The sequence below is a fragment of the Sminthopsis crassicaudata genome, chromosome 5 (assembly GCF_048593235.1).
Source record: "Sminthopsis crassicaudata isolate SCR6 chromosome 5, ASM4859323v1, whole genome shotgun sequence".
NCBI lineage: Eukaryota > Metazoa > Chordata > Mammalia > Dasyuromorphia > Dasyuridae > Sminthopsis > Sminthopsis crassicaudata.
This window is the reverse complement of record NC_133621.1, coordinates 114,041,935-114,062,889: the sequence shown is the minus strand read 5'-3', so window position 1 is coordinate 114,062,889 and position 20,955 is coordinate 114,041,935. Positions and strand designations below refer to the sequence as shown.

General features: G+C 34.0%; 1 protein-coding gene across 2 annotated transcripts in view; it reads right to left on the bottom strand.

Annotated features, from left to right (window-relative positions):
- Positions 1-20,955, bottom strand: part of TNPO3 (transportin 3) — a 111,771-nt gene that overhangs the window by 52,729 nt on the left and 38,087 nt on the right. For both annotated transcript variants that reach the window (XM_074267964.1, XM_074267965.1), the window contains exons 3-5: positions 18,019-18,092; positions 16,936-17,092; positions 1,119-1,262 (exon numbers count right to left, since the gene is read on the bottom strand). In XM_074267964.1, the coding sequence (XP_074124065.1) occupies positions 1,119-1,262; positions 16,936-17,092; positions 18,019-18,092 (375 nt within the window). The remainder of the gene's footprint in view (positions 1-1,118; positions 1,263-16,935; positions 17,093-18,018; positions 18,093-20,955) is intronic.

Sequence of the window (20,955 nt, the reverse complement as noted above, 5' to 3'; positions counted from 1 at the left end):
TCTGTCATTTTTGAAATTATACTCTAATACTGCTTTTCTCATCCTTTTATTGACTATGATGGCTACCTCATTTCTTCTAAGGGATTCTTACCCAACAGAGTATATGCAATGATCACCTGTATGGAATTCACCCATTCCTACTGTTCACTAACATCCAAGATATTGATGTTAATATTTCCATGTGCTTTATAACCACACCTATAGACATATAGAATCAGACATATTAGTTGTTTAAATATCAACAAGGGCAAGAGACCTTGACAGCAAAATAAAACAATACTAAAGTCTCTTCCAATATCTTTTTTGTGATCATGCTATTTTTAATTTTAAAAGCTAAAGTACTATTCTAACCATTGGTTCACTGAAAAAGAATATGAGGGAAAAGGCAAATTGCTAGCATTCTCAATGAGGATAGATTTGAAGATGAGGTGCTGGGGAGAAAGAGGAAGGGAAAGAATTTAAAACTCAAAAATGTTAAAATTGTCTTTATATTAAATGGGAAAAATAAAATATTAAGTAAGATTTTTTAAAAAATATATGACTAAACATGTTTAAGCACATTACTTCTTATCGCATTGACCTTAGAAAGTTTTCAAATCGGGGGCAGCTAGGTGGCGCAGTGGATAGAGCACCAGCCCTGAATTCAGGAGGACCCGAGTTCAAATCTGGTCTCAGACACTTAACACTTCCTAGCTGTGTGACCCTGGGCAAGTCACTTAACCCCAGCCTCAGGGGGGGGGGGGGGGTTTCAAATCCTTTCATTAAAAATATTATTTCAGTGTCTAACTAAACTATCTTACTAAACTTCTTGAACGAACACAAGTAACTACACATGTCTAAAGCTCTGGGGCAAATTACTTCTATAGATAGATTTACTACAAAACCCATTTTCTTTGATCAATGTAACTTAAAAGTAAAGTCTGTTCTGTATGTTAAAAATGTTATAATGAAAGAGAAGAAATTCACAATTCTGGCCCAGAAACATTAGCAAAGTACCACTTCTGCTTTCTCAAAATGTATTAAGTAGAATTCTGAAAGCTTTGTAATTTCTCTGTAACTAAAGTTGGGAAAGCATAATGCAAACAAATTTTGGTAAATAACAAAAATGTAATACTCACCAAAACTTCAAAAAGAAGAGATAGCAATTTATTGTTAGCCATGAAATTACTGTCCAGGACACCAAGGTTAAACCAACTACCTAAGCAACGAAAGGCCTTCATGAGCATCTTTTCATCTGTTCCTGCCTTTTCTACACAAGTCATCTGAAAGACCAAAAAGACAAAAACATCAAATAATGTACTTCGTAGTTAATCCTACAACTATAATTATCTCAAGTTTTACAGGCACATGGCAGAAGCTTTATCTCCAAATCAAAATAATACATGACTTTCATTACCACAAAAAGAAATTGTAAGAAAACTATTTTGCATATGAATGTGAACTACTACCAGCAATAGTAGTAAGGTTAATATTCCTTTATTGATATATCAGTGCATTCACAGTATCAGTAAAGCTTTGGTTTAAGGAGATATTTGTCTAAACATCTATATTTTATGTCATTAGGCATGATATAGATACACACATATTATAGAAAAGACAGATAAATAAAAGTTAAAATAAATGTTCATCGATGACATGATGATATACTTAGAGAACCCCAAAGACTCTGCTAAAAAACTATTAGAAATAATTCAGAATTTTAGCAAAGTTGCAGGATACAAAACAAATCCACATAAATCCTCAGCATTTTTATACATTACCAACACAATCCAACAGCAAGAGATACAAAGAGAAATTCCATTCAAAATAACAGTCGATAGTATAAAATATTTGGGAATATATCTACCAAAGAAGACTCAGGAATTATATGAGCAAAATTATAAAACATTTGCCACAAAAATAAAGTCAGATTTAAATAATTGGAAAGACATTCTGTGCCCTTGGATAGGCTGAGCGAATATAATTAAGATGACAATACTCCCTAAACTAATCTATTTATTTAGTGCTATACCAATCAGACTCCCAAGAAACTATTTTAATGACCTAGATAAAATAACAACAGAATTCATATGGAACAACAAAAGGAGGAGAATTTCAAGGGAAGTAATGAAAAAAAAAAATTAAGTGAAGGTGGTCTAGCTGTACCTGATCTAGAACTATATTATAAAGCAACAGTCACCAAAACCATTTGGTATTGGCTAAGAAATAGACTAGTTGATCAGTGAAATAGGTTAGGTTCACAGGGCAAGATAGTGAATAAAAATAGCAATCTAGTGTTTGACAAACCCAAAGTTCCCAAATTTGGGGATAAGAATTCATTATTTGACAAAAACTGCTGGGAAAACTGGAAATTAGTATGGCAGAAACTAGGCATGGACCCACATTTAACACCACATACTAAGATAAGATCAAAATGGGTCCAAGATTTAGAGATAAAGAATGAAATCATAAATAAATTGGAGGAACATGGGATGGTTTACCTCTCAGACTTGTGGAGGAGGAAGGAGTTTGTGTCCAAGGGAGAACTAGAGACCATTATTGATCACAAAATAGAAAATTTTGATTACACCAAATTAAAAAGTTTCTGCACAAACAAAACTAATGCAAACAAGATTAGAAGGGAAGTAACAAATTGGGAAAACATTTTTACAGTTAAAGGTTCTGATAAAGGCCTCATCTCCAAAATATACAGAGAATTGACTTTAATTTATAAGAAATCAAGCCATTCTCCAATTGATAAATGGTCAAAGGATATGAACAGACAATTTTCAAATGATGAAATTAAAACTATTTCCACTCATATGAAAGTGTTCCAAATCACTACTGATCAGAGAATGCAAATTAAGACAACTCTGAGATATCATTACACACCTGTCAGATTGGCTAAGATGACAGGAACAAATACCGATGAATGTTGGAGGGGATGTGGGAAAACTGGGACACTGATGCATTGTTGGTGGAGTTGTGAAAGAATCCAACCATTCTGGAGAGCAATCTGGAATTATGCCCAAAAAGTTATCAAAATGTGCATACCCTTTGACCCAGCAATGCTACTACTGGGCTTATATCCCAAGGAAATACTAAAGAAGGGAAAGGGACCTGTATACGCCAAAATGTTTGTGGCAGCCCTTTTCATAGTGGCTAGAAACTGGAAAATGAATGGATGTCCATCAATTGGAGATTGGTTAGGAAAATTATGGTATATGAATGTTATGGAATATTATTGTTCTGTAAGAAATGACCAACAGGAGGAATACCGAGAGGCTTGGAGAGACTTACATGAACTGATGCTGAGTGAAACGAGCAGAACTAGGGGATCATTATACACTTCAACAATGATACTGTATGAGGATGTATGCTGATGGAAGTGGATATCTTCACATAGAGAAGAGCTAATCCAATTCCAATGGATCAATGATGGACAGAATCAGCTACATCAGAAAAGGAACACTGGGAAATGAGTGTAAACTGTGAGCATTGGTTTTTTTTGTTTGTTTTGTTTCTCTTCCCAGATTATTTTTACTTTCCGAATACAATCCTTCCTTTGCAACAACAACAACAAAATTCGGTTCTGCACATATATATTGTACCTAGGATATACTATAAGATATTTAATATGTATGGGAATGCCTGCCATCTAGAGGAGGGGATGGAGGAAAGGAGGGGAAAAACTCAGAACAGAAGGGAGTACAAGGGATAATGTTGTTAAAAAAAAAAAAAAAAAAACCTATGCATATGTACTGTCAAAAAAATGTTATAATTATAAAAATTAATAAAAAAATTAAATAAATGCTCATCACATTCTAAATAGAAAAGTTATTTTAGTTTTAGTACTCAATTCACCAAAATACACATTATATTATAGATGAAGTCTTATAACACTAAAAATATTTGTTAAGGTCCTGATCGTCTCTCAATTGTAATCCTTCTCTGGGAGAAGGTTTCTTTTCTTTAAAATCTTTTCCACTGTGAGCAGATTTCTTGGGAGGCTTCTGGAGCCTCCAGCCAGAGCGAAGGTAGAATCTCGAATCCTTTTCTTCCTGAATTCTGGCTCTGAATCTCCTGGAGCTTCCCTGAAGTTCTCCCAGGAAGTCTTGTTCTTATCCAAATCTAGACTCTCTCCTTCCAGACTGCCATCCAAACTCAATGACCCCAAACTCAAATGTCCCCGTCTAGACTGTTCTTCAGACTCAATGTTACCTCTTTTTATCCTCCCAGAGAATGGGCTTGTGGGAACTCCTTCAACCAATGAACTTGGTTCTTTAAAGTATTCCTTCAAGGTGAAAACTCCCTTAAAGGTTTGAACTAAAGGTGTGAATTCTGAGCTAAAGAATTGTTACGTACCAACTTAGCACTTAGTAAGAGCCTAACATCTCCCCCTTTCTTTTGATTTAGAACACAGGGTGGTCATGACCTTGAAACAGGTATACATAAATCCATCAATATGGGAGATATTACACATAATTCCATAAATAAATTGTGAAATCCGAGCTAGCTCCTCTGAAGGGCTCAGAATAAATCCTTGCCCCACGTTTGGGCGCCAAATTGTCAAGTTCTGTCATCTCTAAGTTATAATCCTTCTCTGGGAGGAGGTTTCTTTTCTGTATAATCTTTTCCTCTGTGAGCAGGTTTCTTGGGAGGCTTCTGGAGCCTCCAGCCAGAGTGAAGGTTGAATCTCAAATCCTCTTCTTCCCCTCCAAAAGTGTGGGATTGCTAGACTTGCGAATCTACAGGACGTCTTCTCCTTGACGCAATTCAGAACTCACTTCTTCCCAACTGCCCTCCTTTTTTATCCTCCCAGAGAATGGGCTTGTGGGTATTCCAAAGGTGTAAACTCCTTTAAAGGTATAAACCCCCTTTAAAGATGTGAACTAAAGGTGTGAATTCTGAGCTAGAGAATTGCCAAGTACCAACTTACCATCTAGTAAGAACCTAATAAATATTCAAGCATATAAAGTAGAGGAGAAGAAAAAGATCACTTAATTCACTACCAGTCACTGTACCTCTTTTGGAAATACTTTAAAAAATATTTTTCCTAGCTATTTTCTTATTACTTTTCTTTAGGGCTGAGTTTGTTATTTGTAATTTTGCAATGGTTATTTTTTTTATTGTTTTGGGGATGCTATTATTTCCTTTTCTATTATTTCACACATTTTCTTGGCTCTGTTGATTGTATTTTGCATTAATTCTTTTAAGTCTTCCTTATATTTGTTATGTTTATTGTTTTTAATAGCAAAGTAATACTTCATTACATTCATGTACAACAATTTGTTTAGCCATTCTTTAATCACTGGGTATCTAATTTGCTTCCAGGTTTCTATTATCTAAAAAGTATTAACTTATAAATATTTTGGTGCATACGGAGACTTTTATTATCAATCTCTTCCTTGAAATACATTCCAAACAGTAAAATCTATAGAATATGGGTAGTTTACCTACTGTATTGATATAATTCCGAACTATTTTCTACAATGGTTATATTAATTGAAAGCTATACAAACAATACAGAAGTGTGCCTACTTTTCACAACTCCTCTAATATTCAATAGCCTAACACTTTGCAAATTTGTCCAAGGATGAAACCTCAGAGTTGTTTTGATTTGTGTTTCTTTTTTATTGACTTAAAGCATTCTTTTGTAGTACAGTTGTTAACAGTTTACAATTCTTTTGAGACTATTTCTTTATATTATTGGTAATGGCTTTTGGTCACGTATTTGTTATTTTTTTTTTTTATATCTTGGATACCAAATGCTTGACCAAAAAGAATTTTTTTTTTATAAAAAGTTGCTGTTCTTTTACCCAGTCAATTCCTTCCTCTCTTATCCTGAACACCATAATTTTCCAAATCACATTATCAAAGTTATCTTTTTATCTTTTGTAACTGTCTTTATTCCTTATATTAAAAATTTGTCTCTTACCAATAGTTTTGAAAGACTTATCTCTTTCAATCTTTTTGTATGACTTTTGATGTCTAAGTCATGTTGTCTTTTTGAAATTATTGTGAAATGGGGTTTAAAACCTTGAACTAAGCATAATTTTTGCTTATCAGTAATCCTTATCAAATCCCTCCATATATACATATATATTTTCCATACATACACACATACATACATGAATGTATGTATGTGTATATACCATCCATGTCTTTTTTTCCTACAGTAAAACCACAGACCCATTACATAAAAAATGTTACACATAAAAATGGAGCTGTGAACTATGGACAGTAATTTTGAACTATGTGAACACAGTGAATGATGTCCCATCACTTTTCATCCAAAGATCCTAATACTAGAAATATACCCAAAAAACTCAAAGACAGAAAAAAAAGGTAATAATGCAAAAACAAGCAAACAAAAAAGCCTCCATATGAAACGTTATATAATTATAACAACCAAATTTGGCTCAAGAAAAAGCACCTATCTCTCTGTATTGCATAGGTGAGGGCTTGAGTACAATTATTTTATCTGTTGTCAAACTCAATATATTGGTTGGACTGCTTTTTTCTATTTCATTTTAAATTGGTACAAAAAATGGCTGGATAAGGGAAGGAAAGATACAATCAGAAACAAATATATTGCAAAAACAAAGGCTATCAATAAAAACATTTCTTTCCCCCCCCAAAAAAAAATTCTGATGAATAATAAAGATATCTTCAATATACATCAAATAGTAATGACAATAAAGACTTAACACATAGAAAGTACTTCAATATTTACACAGCTCTATGTGAAGTAATCTTTTAGTTTATGATCAAAATGTAGCTCTGAATTCTGACCCTCATTTCATGAAATCTATGCTCCCTTCTTCATATGTGATTCATCGACCATCTTAGTCCCTTATCCATTGAATGGCTTTTTAAGGTAAAACCTGGGAAAGGTCAGTTACATTTCTGACCACTATACTTCTAAAAGAAATTCTTTTCTGCAAAGGAGATTAACACCTGTAACCTGGGTATAAGAAATTCTCTTGATTCATGGAGCTGACTATAAAGATGATGACCTTGCATGAACCTGATGGGGTGGCACAGAAATATTGTGTTCAACAATAGGCCATTTAATTCTCTAATGGACTAGGTACAATATCAAGACTAATTTGGAAGGCTGTAAACATAATTTCTCCATCTCAACTTGTCAATTCAAATGGATCTTGTCCAAAGCCTTTCCAGTCAGATTCTTAAATGAATTCTTCCTGAAATAGAACACATAAGGAAAAAAAAAAGGGGGAAGGAAGATATTTATTTGAATGTCTGCTTCACCCATCTTCTTCCATTTTGTGAATGCTTTCTCCCCCACTACTGGATACATTCTGAAGCTAGATTTCTGGATTTGCTAAGATATGACCTGATACATTCCAAAAATTTCTAAGGGAAGTTAATGACCATTTATTGAAAAGAGGATCTAACCAGAAAAGTTTGTATAAATGAAGTCATCAAGAAAAGGGAGTATATAAAGGCTATCATTTTATTCTCAAAAATCATCAACTAGAATCCCCAATGATATAATATGAGAAAATTACACATCTGTATAGATAGAAGCTCTGCTGTTCATTTTCTAAAACTGGGATTGAGGAAAATTAGCACCAATCCAGGAAGATACTTTCTCTTTTTAGATCCAGCTGTCCTCCTTAATATTGAAGCTGCCTAAATCTTATTAAAAGCTTCATAAAGCTCCACTCTACTGAAACTATTCTCTCCAATGACTACATCTGCTAAATCAAATTGCCTTTTAAAAGTCCTCCTTTTTGAATTCTCTGTAGCTCTTGACATTACTAACTACCTTTCTTCCTCCTAAACACTACTCTTCTCTCCCTTGGCTTCTCTTTTTGTTCTCTTTTTTATTTCCTACACACTTAATATGATTCTCCTTAAAGGCTATTCTCTTAGTGATCTCATCAGGATTCACAGGTTAAATTCTCATTTCTATGCAGATGACTGAAGAGATGGACAGCAAAATGCTAAGATCTGGGGCCAAGAGGACTTGAACTATTCTAATATGTTGTTTACAAAACACAGTAAAAATAAAAGGCTTTACAAGACACGGTTAAAGTAAAAGGCTGGGGTAGAATCTGTTATTCTTTAGTGGAATTAAAAAAAGACAGGTGGCAATCATGATCTTAGTGATAGCAAAAGGAGGAACAGACCAAATTAAAAGTTAAAGAGGGAAACCTAAAGGTTACCACAAACAACAAATTCATATCAGTACTGAAAACAGACACATCAAATGCACCAAATACATCCAAATCCTTGAAGGAAATGTTCTATGAGCTACAGGAAAAAATGGACAGTGAAACTGAAACCCAATTCAATGAACCAAAAAATCAAAATAGAAAGTCTTAAAAATTTTTAACAAAATTTGAAGTTTTAAAAAATTGAATAATTAAATAAAATTAGAAGCTTTTGGGAGGGGGGGAAGAACCAAATGGATTAATAATTGCCTCATTTGATTTTTTAAAAGAAAACCAACTCTAAAAAGTTAAAAAAATTAAACCAAATTATCAGTATCAAAAATGAAAAGCTGAATTTACAACCAATGAAGATAAAATTCAAGCAATTAAGAACTATTTTAAAGAATTATGTGCCAATCAAAAAGTTGTCAAACTGTGCATATCCCTTAACCCAGCAGTGTTACTACTGGGCTTATATCCCAAAGAGATCTTAAAGAAGGGAAAGGGACCTGTATGTGCAAGAATGTTTGTGACAGCCCTCTTTGTGGTGGCCAGAAACTGGAAACTGAGTGGATGCCCATCAATTGGAGAATGGCTGAATAAATTGTGGTATATGAATATTATGGAATATTATTATTCTGTAAGAAATGACCAGCAGGATGATTTCAGAAAGTCCTGGAGAGATTTACACAAACTGATGCTGAGTGAAATGAGCAGGATCAGGAGATCGTTGTATACTTCAACAACAATAGTATATGATGATCAATTCTGATGGACGTGGCCCTCTTCAACAATGAGATGAACCAAGTCAGTTCCAATAAAGCAGTAATGAACTGAACCAGCTACACCCAGAGAAAGAACTCTGGGAGACGACTATGAACCACTACATAGAATTCCCAATCCCTCTATTTTTGTCTACCTGCATTTGTGATTTCCTTCACAGACTAATTGTACACTATTTCAAAGTCTGATTCTTCTTGTACAGCAAAACAACTGTTTGGACATATATATATATGTATGTTGTATTTAATTTATACTTTAACATATTTAACACGTATTGGTCAACCTGCCATCTGGAGGGGGCAAGGAGGGGAAAAATTAGAACAAAAGGTTTGACAATTTTTGATGCTGTAAAATTACCCATGCATATATCTGGTAAATAAAAGCTATTTAAAAAAAAATTATGTGCCAAGAAAACTGACAATATGAATAAATTAGGTAAATATTTACAAAAAAAGTAAATTGGAAAATAAAAAAGAAATAGAACACTATTTTAGAAAATGAAATTTAATAAACCATAAATGATCTTCCTAAGAAACCCCCCAGCACAACAGATAAGATTAAGAAGTGAATTTCATAAAATAAAGAACAATTTATTCCAATATAACACAAACTGTTTGAAAAGAAAATACATAAAGAAATCTGATCAAATTCTTTTTATGATACATATATAGTCATGATACCAAAATCAGGGAAAGCAAAAAAAAAAAAAAAAAAAAAAATTAAAGGTGAGGAGAAGGGGGAGGAAAGAACCACAGAAGGAAATCATAGAACAGTTTTGCTAACAAATGTCTATACTAAAAAAATTTTAATAGCTTTTTATTTACAAGATATATACATAGGTAATTTTTCAGCATTGATAATTGTAAAACCTTTTTTTCCAACTTTTCCCCTCCTTCCCCCCACCCCTTCCCCCAGATGGCAGGTTGACCAATACATGCTAAATATGTTAAAGTATATGTTAAATACAGTATATGTATACATGTCCAAACAGTTATTTTGCTGTACAAAAAGAATCAGACTTTGAAATAGTGTACAATTAGCCTGTGAAGAAAATAAAAAATGCAGGCAGACAAAGAAATTCTATGTAGTGGTTCAGAGTCATCTCCCAGAGTTCTTTCGCTGAGTGTAGCTGGTTCAATTCATTACTGCTCTATTGGAACTGATTAGGGTCATCTCATTGTGGAAGATGGCCATGTCCATCAGGATTGGTTTCTGTGGCTCCACTTATGGCAGTACTGAATAGGCTGGGCATAAGTAATCCCCAAAGATTATTGAAAGCATAAATAGACAACTCTGAGTGGAACTTGCTGTCTTATTTCCTGCTACCCCCACTGAGAGGATGAATGAATAAAAACATTTTGCATCTCCCAATCGGCTTGTCTCTGTGTTTATCTGGGTAGGCTCCAAAGACTGGTACGTATGGCCCTGGCAGCCTAGCGGAGTGTGCTTAGACAGCCTGAAAGGTACTGGAATTCATTGTTAAAGAGAGCCACATCCATCAAAATTGATCCTCATATAGTATTGTTGTTGAAGTTTATAATGATCTCCTGGCTCGGCTCATTTCACTTAGCATCAGTTCATGTAAGTCTCTCCAGGCCTTTCTGAAATCATCCTGCTGGTCATTTCTTATAGAACAATAATATTCCATAATATTCATATACTATAATTTATTCAGCCATTCTCCAATTGATGAGCATCCACTCAGTTTCCAGTTTCTTGCCCTTACAAAAAGGGCTGCCACAAACATTTTTGTACATATAGGTCCCTTTCCCTTTAAGACCTCTTTGGGATATAGCCCAGTAGTAACACTGCTAGGTCAAAGGGTATGTACAGTTCGATTACTTTTTGAGCATAATTCCAAATTAGGTGCCACAATTTCAACAGACTTCTGATGGAAAGTGCCATCCATATTCAGAGAGAGAACTGTGGAGACTGAATGTGGATCAAAGTATAGTATTTTAATCTTTTTTTTTTTTTTTAATTGCACTTGGTTTGCTTGGGGTTTTTTTCTTGTGTTTTTTCCCCCTTTTGGATATGGTTTTTTTTTTTTTTTTTTGGCGGGGCACAGCTTGATGAACATAGAGTTATGTTTCGAAGAATTGCACATGTTAAATCTATACTTATTGCTTACTGTCTTGAGAAGGGGGAGAGGGAGAATAATTTGGAACACAAGGTTTTGCAAAGATGTATATTGAAAACTATCTTTGCATGTATTCAGAAAAGTACATAAAAAAGGCAAAGGTCAGTGGATTAGGAGGGGCAATGGTCAAAAGCAAAACATTTTTGAAGAGGGATATAATAAAATAAGAGAAGGATAAACAGCTGGGGAAAAGTAGGAGGAAATGACATAATAATTGGTAATCATAACTGTGAATATGAAGGGGATGAATCTACCTATAAATAATGGACACAGAGAGCAGGGAGGATTATATGATTAAATATAAAGGGTAATTTAGGATTTACCTATCAGATCTGTGAATAAGGGAAGAATTTCTGATCAAAGAAGAGACACAGTATTATTTGCATTTCTCTAATCAATAGTGATTTTAAAAATGCAAATTAAAACAGCTAGTAGATACTACCTTATTACTAACAAATTGGCTATTACAACAGAAAAGAAAAATGAAAATGTTGGAAGGGAGGTGAGAAAATTGGGATATTAATGCATTGTTGATGGAGTTATGAATCAATCCAACCATTCTGGAGAGCAACTTAGGACTCTGACCAAAGGGCAACCATACTATGCATACCCTTTGATTTAGCAATACCACTAATAAGTCTGTACCCCAAAGAGATCAAAAGGAAAAGTACCTATATGTAAAAAAATATATTGCCATAGAGGAAAACCGGAAATCTGAAAACTAGAAGTATCCAGAGGAAAGGAGCAGGAGAACCTCTTTAACCAGTTGAAACTAAATAAAAATCAACAGAACTAGTTGTATAGTTTAAAAAAAAAAAAAAAAGGTGAAAGCAGGACAAATGTCATAGCTTAGCTAGAGAATTCGAATGCTCAATTGCTTCATAAATATTAACTTCTCCTCCCTAGCAGGAGCTAAGGATCATTTTAATGATCATACAATGTATGTAGAAAATATATTACATATACATAGGATAAACTGAGGGATGTATGCTAGAGGAATGTTAACCTCATCACTCCACACTGGGGAAAGATTCTGCAGCTAGGAAAAAGGGATCTTACCTCTGTAACTTGTGCAAACTTACTCTGAATTTTACACCTGCTTTCTGCAAGAATGTATTGAAAAGTTAAATTTGCTTCACATATCCCAAGGTTGTTCATTTACTGTACCCTTATTCAGGGTTCAGAATTTTGTTTTCCAACACCATCAACTGGGGAATGGCTGAACAAACTGGAATAAGACTCTATAGAATACTGCTAGAAGAAATGAGTAAAATAGTTTCAGAAAAACCTGGTAAGACTTTTATATTAAGTGATACAAAGAGAACTGATCAGAGCCAGGAAATCATTGCAACTAGTTGTAATGTTCTTTTTCTCTAAATCATAATCATTCTCTGTGTGCAGATTTCTTGAGAAGCTTCTGGAGCCAGCCTTCCTTTCAGTTCAGTTCAATAAGGCAACCAGGAGTTAAAGTCCAGATCCTTTGTGTCCTTCAAAATCCTGAATCTTTTCCTGGGCCCGGTTAGCTTTAATAGAGGCCTATCTCTCTCCTTGGTTCCCTGAGAGCTCTTGTCCGAATATCTCCAGCCAGCACAAAGATGGAAAATGGGATGAATCAGACTCCCCCTTCAAGAGTGTGGGATTATGGGCTTCTGCCTTGTGAATCTCTGGGAAATCAATCCTAGTTCTGAATCTCCCGAAGTCCACGAGCAGGCTTTTCCTTTAGATTTGTGAATCTCCCCACTGAATCCTGGCTCTGAATCTCCTCACAATGGGCTTAGCAATGTGAAGTCTAATGTGTGAAACAATGAACAAACTCCTTTAAAGGTGTGAACTAAGAACATAAGTACCTTGTAAGAATCCTAACTAGTAACTGCATATTCTTAGCAATGTAATAATCTGAGACAATTCTGAAGAACTTATGATGAAAAATGCTATTCACTCCCAAAAAAAGAACGGAATGAGTCCAAATGCAGATTGAAGGGATACTTTTAATAAGCTTTATTTTTTGAGTGTTTCACAACATAATTAATATGAAAATGTTTTATATGACTACACATATATAACTTCTATCAAACTGCTTGCCTTCTCAATTAGAGTGTAGAAGAAGGAAGAAAGGATAAATGTTAAATATCCTTTTTTTACATGTAATTGGAAAAAATTAAATTATTAAACAAAAAATTAAAAAATCTAGTAGGAAAAATTAAAATTCCCCACTCTTAGATATTACCTAGATATTTTATCAGAACCTCAAATTCAACAAATTCCAATGTTCTCCCTGTCCCACCTTGCTTCAAATGTGTGAATTTGTTTCCTTTCTTCAAGTCCTTTCCTCCTCTAAATCACCTCCCTCTCCAGCCTGCCAAATCAATACTCCTAAAAGAAAGGTCTGATATGAAAATCTCCTTTTCAAAGATCTTTAATGTCTCTCTAGTGTCTATGAAATAAAATACAAACCTCTCTCAAGCTGTTATTAGTTAAACCTTTCTCTAATATGACCCTCACTTATTTTTCCAGAGATTTGCATTATTCACCTCAAAATGACCTACCTCTATTCCTGAAGTTAGCCCTCCAACAAATGCCTTTACACAACCTGTTCCCAACCCCTATCCCTCCAACTCTTAGAACTGTTAATATCTTCTAAGACTCAGCTAAGGTATAATGTTATCTGCTGGTAGTCTTTTCTGATTTCTCCAGTGGATAGATAGTTCCCCAACCCTACTAAAACAGAAGCTCCTTGGAACCACGGACAATTTCAATTTTGTATTGGTATCATCAGCATCATTTATTTAGTCCCTTATATATAGACATTAGATACTAAATAAATATTTGGTGAACTGAACTGAAAAGCACAAGAAAAAGTAGGAGGAAAGATAGTACAGAACATATTTCAGGGGAAAAGAACAGATAGTAAGTTTGGATGGATAATCCATATGGAGGGGAATAACATAAGGCTGGCCAGAGACTGGGAAGGATACACAAGCCAGAATAAAAAGGGTTTGCACTAGAGAGATAATAAAGAACCACTGAAAATGCCTGGGCCTAATCAAATCATATCTATGAATTAAAGAAAGAATCTTTGGATGCAATATAAAAGAGAGGCAACAGAGAGTAGCAGTGAAAAGGTCTCCTAGGAAATTACTGCAATGGCCAAAATGCAGGTTAATGTATCTCTTTACAAGAACTGTGTAAGGAGAAATGAAAAAATATGAACATAAGCAATATTTTAAAAGAAATCAACAGGAAAACATCAAATTTAACTATTCTGAGAAGCTATAAGCTAGTAATGTACAAATACTCCCAAAGACAGGAGTGAATATTCTTGGATACATTACAGATACATTTTACATACATACATACATACATACATACATACATACACACACACACACACACACACAAAAACACAATAAAAGGGTAAGTTTCTTTTTTCAAATCTGGTTTCAAAATTTAAAAGAATATTCTAATAATTAATAATGAAATAGACTTCCAAGGAAACCATTAGAATATGATTGACTAGATCAATCAATATGAAATTGTACAGAGTTGGAAATTTTAGGTCTTTTTTTGTTGTTGTTCTAAAGATCTGAAAATTATGACAAAACCCTCGCAAAAAAATTGGTTGGTGAAGAAAACAAGATCAAGAAGAGAAAATGAAATTTATTAAAAAAGAGAGAGAGAGAGAGAGAGACAGAGAGACAGACAGAGAGAGAGAAAGATGAGAAACAAAGCTTAAAAAGGTTTTTCTGACCAGATTATTAGAAACTAATATAATTTTGTGTTGGCATTTACTTTCAGGTTCTACAAAATAAACAAATTATGGTTCTCTTATGCACCACAGCATAAGCATTGGAAGCATTGTGTTTTATCTATGTGGAATGTGTATAAAAGTAACAAAAAATAAAGAAAAACTCCATCAAAATCACCTCTAATGCATATACAGACCTTACTGAATAGACTCCAGTATCATTTTGGTCATCCCTCAGTATTTCATTTAAATAATATTTTATTAAATGGAATTTTTTTTTAAAAAGTCTTCTCAAACAAATCAAGATGCAATACCATTCCAAAAGAGTACTTTGATTTATTCTAGAATAGACTTCTGATGCCAATTCTATCACTTCCCTTCTATGCCCCAGCTTCTGGCATAAGAATGACTCAACGATATTAGAGAAAGAAGAAAAAAGTCCCCTTCTTTTAATGCAGAATTTCTTAATGCTCTTATTGAAATCACTGAAATTATTGCTGCTCTGAAGAAACAGTAACAAGAATTCTTAAAGTAACATAAGTGAATCATAAAACAGAGAAACATGAATTTAACAATAAGAACCTAGAAAAGAAATGTTCCTGCAAAAACCATGTAATACATTCTAACACAAAAAGTTCCAAAGGAATCACATGCTTAATAAAAATCAGGCTTTGTTGTCGTTTAGTCATATCCAGCTCTTCTTGACTTCATATGGGGTTTTCTTGGGGGTTATTCTTGGAATAGTTTGCCATTGCATTCTCCAGTATATATGCCCCCTTTACTGATGAGGAACTGAGGCAAAAAGAGATTAAGTGACTTATCCAGGCACACACTGTTTATATCTGAGGCCAGATTTGAATTCAGGTTTCCCGATTAGGCTCTATGCGCTTTCCACTGAGCAATCTGGCTGCTTTGCACCTTCTAAACCTCCATTTAAGGAGAGTTCAGATATCATATCATTTCTCACCTGGTGCTACTATTTTAGGACTTCCTTCTCCTACTCACTCCACTCAGTCCAAGTTTTCAAGGTTCATTTCCACATTAGATTGTATGCTCCTTGAGGGAAGAGACTGTCTTTTTATGTATTAACTATCCTCTACACTTAGCACATAATAGCCATAAACATTAAACATAAATGTCTTATACATTTATATATTTGCAAAAAAATGTGTACTGACTAATGACTAAATATTTTAATTTATTTGACGTTAAAATGTTTAATCCAGAGCTAAAATTATTTCTATAGCCTATGTTCTTCTATCAGAGGAACTGTAAACTTATTTGTTTTTTAAAAATATTTTCGTAACTGCATTTCAATGTGCCAAAAGAGTTCATGGCGGCAACAACAACAATTAATAGAGAACCTCTCATATAGTAATGTAGTTATTTTGTGGTTAGTTTTTGCTGGTTTAAAAAAAAAAAAAAAAGTCAAAAGATCCCAAGAATTCCACCACTTCAAAAGACATAGGACTTAGAAACCTTAATCTCCTCTACAGTTGCCAGTACTTTCCCCTGAAAATTACTCTTGACTATTTCTATATGTTGTATTTATTTTTCTGTATACATGCTATCTCCCCTAAAAGAATACAGGTTTGGGCCTGCAGTATTTTTACCCACTCTCTCCAGAACTCAACCCACATCAAATCCTTAAGTGCTGCTGAATAAATGTAACAAGACTTTTATGAATTGATGCAAAGCAAAGCAAAAAGAACCCAAAAGACAATATGCATGAAGTCAATAGCAAAAATGCAGATATGAATCATAAAACATAATTCAGATCAAATGAAATGACCAGTGCTGGTTCCAGATGCATAAGGATGAATGCAGTCAATGGAATGAGGTTATTGTATCAATTTTGCTTAGTTTTTGTTATAAGGCAAAAAGTATTAATGGAGATGGGGGTTTGGAAAGAGGAAGTGACTGTGGGATTTTTTAATAATCAGCAAAACATTTTTTTAAAAAACAAAAAAAAATATTTGTACTAGAATCTTTAAACATAAAATACTATACATATATTATATATGGCAAGGGGGAGGCGAAGTTCTAGGGTGCCAGAACAGAGGAAATATCTTTAAAAAGCAGGTAAGTATCTCTAACCTACTTACCAATAGAGAAACCACAGTACTTGAGTAGTAAGCCAAGTCTTCTATAATTTCTGTGCGACGATTAGCTCCAATTCGTAACGAACGGCTATGTACTTCCTCAGGCAAAACCGTAAGGATCTCCAGCAGAAAAGGCAAAGAAGTTACATCATTGCTATATCTTGGGAGGAAAAGAAGAAAATAAGCTAGGAGGATAAAAGGTGATAGAAAATACACAATAAAATAAAATAAAAAATACACAATAAAATAAATGGGGGGAAAAAAAGCTAGCAAATACTTCTTACCACAAAGGTTTTAAGTAGCCACCATAAGGGGAAGTTAAAAAGGACATGTTCTTATTTGTAGGGAAAAAAAAAAAAAGTTTGGCCAAATATTAAGGAAATAAATCTTAGATTACTCAGAATTGAATACTTAATATTTTATTGTTACTTAAAGTTCTTCAAAATAATAGACTATTATCCATTTGCAAGAAAATTCAACCACACAATAATAATCTCAATTGCAAACCAAAACTATTATAATTTTCCCACTAATATAGCTACAATTGGGGGCAGCTAGGTGGTGCAGTGGATAGAGCACCAGCCTTGAATTCAGGAGGACCCGAGTTCAAATCTGGTCTCTGAAACTTAACACTTCCTACCTGTGTGACCCTGGGCAAGTCACTTAACCCCAGCCTCGGGGGGGGGGGGGGGAATATATATATATATATATATATATATATAAATATATATATACCTACAATAGTGTGGTTACAATTTATAGAACTGCCTATGTTGACAGAAACAAGTAATGAGAAATTTCATTAGTTCTCCCCTACCAAAAAACTTATTTGAGGTCTTTGGACAATGGTTAAAGAAATGAATGGAAATCAAAAAAACAATAAAACTGATGTCCTTAAGACTCAATGAAGGACAAACATTGTATCTGTCTCCTTTTATCTTTTGTCAAGGAAATGTGTACAAAACTAATTGTGGCCCTTTTTCTCTGAAATATCAAAAAACTGACTATCTAGACATTATTAATCTCCATTTAGATTATCTGTGTTTCCCTCCAAACATCAGTTCACTGTGAAGATAAGTTACTTACTTTTCTACCAGGGTCTGCACACAGCCTTTCCAGGAAGGCATCTGCAGGGCCAGATCTGCTATTGCTAAAGCAAGCTGAACAAAAGAAAAGGAGTCTTAGTAAGCAAATACAGATATTTAACATAATATGTCAGGTTACTATTAGTGCTAATCAAAAAAAAAAAAAAAAAAAAGATCTTAATTTCTTTCAACAAATCTGGCAAAAGTTAAGAATATATATATTAGACAGACTTCTGAATTAAGAAACTAAAAAATTTAGCTACCTGGGAGGCAGAATGAATAAGGAGGAAAAAAAACAAAAACTGAACATTAACTTTAAAAAAATTTAAAACATCTTGAAACTTTCTGCATGATTAAATAGATTATAATGAGGCCAAAACTCAGGAATCAGGATCAGAACTTTTACTGAAGATTGTCAACTGGATTTTCTTCTGTCATCTTGTACTCTTGGATTTTGTTCTGTCAGTATGAAAAAACTTCTATAAAAAGTCAGAGCAATTTCTAGGTGAGTCAAAGTGATTTCACCATTCCCTGAAAGATTTGGAGGTTTTTTCTCCCTGAGGGGGAAAAGCTGCTTGATGAAACTTCCAAGTTCTCATCAATGTCAAAGCAGCCTGTTTAAGACATAAGGTCAACTAAGACAACATTTTATTCCAACTAGCAAAGTATTTTTGTATTACCTAGTTTCCACACATAAAAAACAAACTAAATGTTATCTAGTTGGTCACCTTTTCCTTTTGATGACTAAGGGACGTTTATCCAATAATGAAAAATTTAAAAAACAAACCATGAAATGCCCAGAGGCAAACACAATTTATTGTCCCTGGGATCTTGTCTCTTAATGTGACATTCTGGCAGTGGGTCAGAAGTGAATGGACAATGTGGCAATGAAAAGAATGCTGGATTTGGAGTCAGATAAGGGAGGTTCATATGCTAGCTCCACTACAATAACATAGGACGAATCACTTACTCAATATGGGCTTCAGTTTCCTCATTTGTAAAATGAGGGGCTAGACTGATTTCTAAGATACCTTCCACTTTTAAGTTCATGATCTTTAGTGCAAAAATTCATGTGTTTACAGCCCTGATTCCAAGTTCAAATGAGATAATGTACCTCAAGTGACCCTGAAGTTCACTTTGGCCTTGGAACTCAAACTTCTACCTTTGAAGTACCCTCTTCTAGAATGCCCAGGGCAGCCTGCCCTCCTCCAGAAATTTCCATCATGTCCCTGTCTTCTTCCTCTCCTCTTTTTCATCTTCCCTTTGCCTGTTGTCTTCTCTGTTAGAATGAAAGCTCTTTGAAAGCAGAGACTTTTTTTTAGTCATATTTGTATTCTTAGCACAATGCCTGGCATGAGTAAGCATTTAATTTTTTTGTTGAATGTTGACAAAAATGTTTGTAAAAACACTGGGAAATATCATGTAAATGTCAATTATAATTATTTTAATTCTGATTATAAAACTTGATAAATGATACCCCCCTCTCTTCAGCCAATGGCTTAAAAAACAAGTGCCTATGTATAGACAGCATACATACCCTCTATAAATAAACAAAATTCACTTCTTGTTCCCAAGAAAAAGATTGCAGACTACTTGGGTTTCGATTGGCTATTTGTAATTAGAGATAAAATAGGTCTAAACTGAAACAAGTGGCTTAAAGGGACTCTGTATTCAGATCTAATCAATTTGATCTAATCAATGGCTAAGTGGTTTATATAGACTTAAATCCTGGCCTTAAAACACACTGTATATAAAAGAGATGGATGAATAAGTAATCCCAAGTTTGCTCTAACACATGTAGGAGACAGAAGTATGCTCCTCATACCAACTGAGAATTTAGGAAGGATGAGAGAAGCAAAGATGAAGCCTTTGAAATACTTTTTGGCTATACTGATGGAAAGAAATGTAAATAACACTGTAAATTAGGTTTTTGCTAAAACTTTTTTGTGGTGGAAAAGAAAAAAAAATTAAAAATTAAAAGCATGATCTTATTGTACTTAGAAAGGAATAGCAAAAAAGCAACAACAACAACACACTTATCTTACAAAAACATATCTGTGAGGTTTTGGAGTACTGCATTTCAATCAATTTTAGAAACATATTATACCAAATCTTCCCTTCTGTTAATATTTTTCAGAGAAAGTACTTTGTTGAAGGGAACTGTTTGTGTGTGTTACAGCAAAACATTATGTATCAAGCTGTCTTGAAATGTATTTGAACAAGTTTTTTTTTTCTTTAAATAAAATTTGGGAAAAAAATAAAATTTGAAGGTCATCATGAAGAAATGAAGCTTTTGACTAAATACTGAATGCTAGTAATCTTGGGAGACGTCTATTCTCCCTCTAAATACAAAGTTCTTATCATCTTAAATCTTAAACCTGAGGCTATTCAGACCACTCTTCCATTCTAGGACCCTCCAAATAGAAGATCTGACTGCCCTTAAGATAACAACAGCACATTGCTCATAAGAATAACCATTCACGCAAAAGTAGCTAACAATATTTCTGGGCATACATCTTAGCTAATTAATCCTTACACCTTTGACAAAATCTCTAACACTATCTTTGTGTATAAAACATTCAAAGACAATATGGAAGTGATTAAATGAATGGCCAAATCACAAAAAGAATCACTAAGGAATTCATGATAATGTGGACTATGCCAAGGATCTCTCTTTAGCCCACACTATTTAATATTTAGCCCATATTTTGTAGAGGGCCAGAAGACATATACTTGAAACAAGGATACTTACAACAAGGTGTTAACTCAGTGGAATTGATGAGATAATGGTTCTCTAGTTCACATATATCTAGTATATCATGATACAATCACTCTAGTTGGCATATACTCAGTATGCTGTAGTGATGCAATTGTAATAGGGCTATTTAAGGACTGAAAGAACTGGGGACATGGTCAGTCAAGAGTCAATGAGACTGGA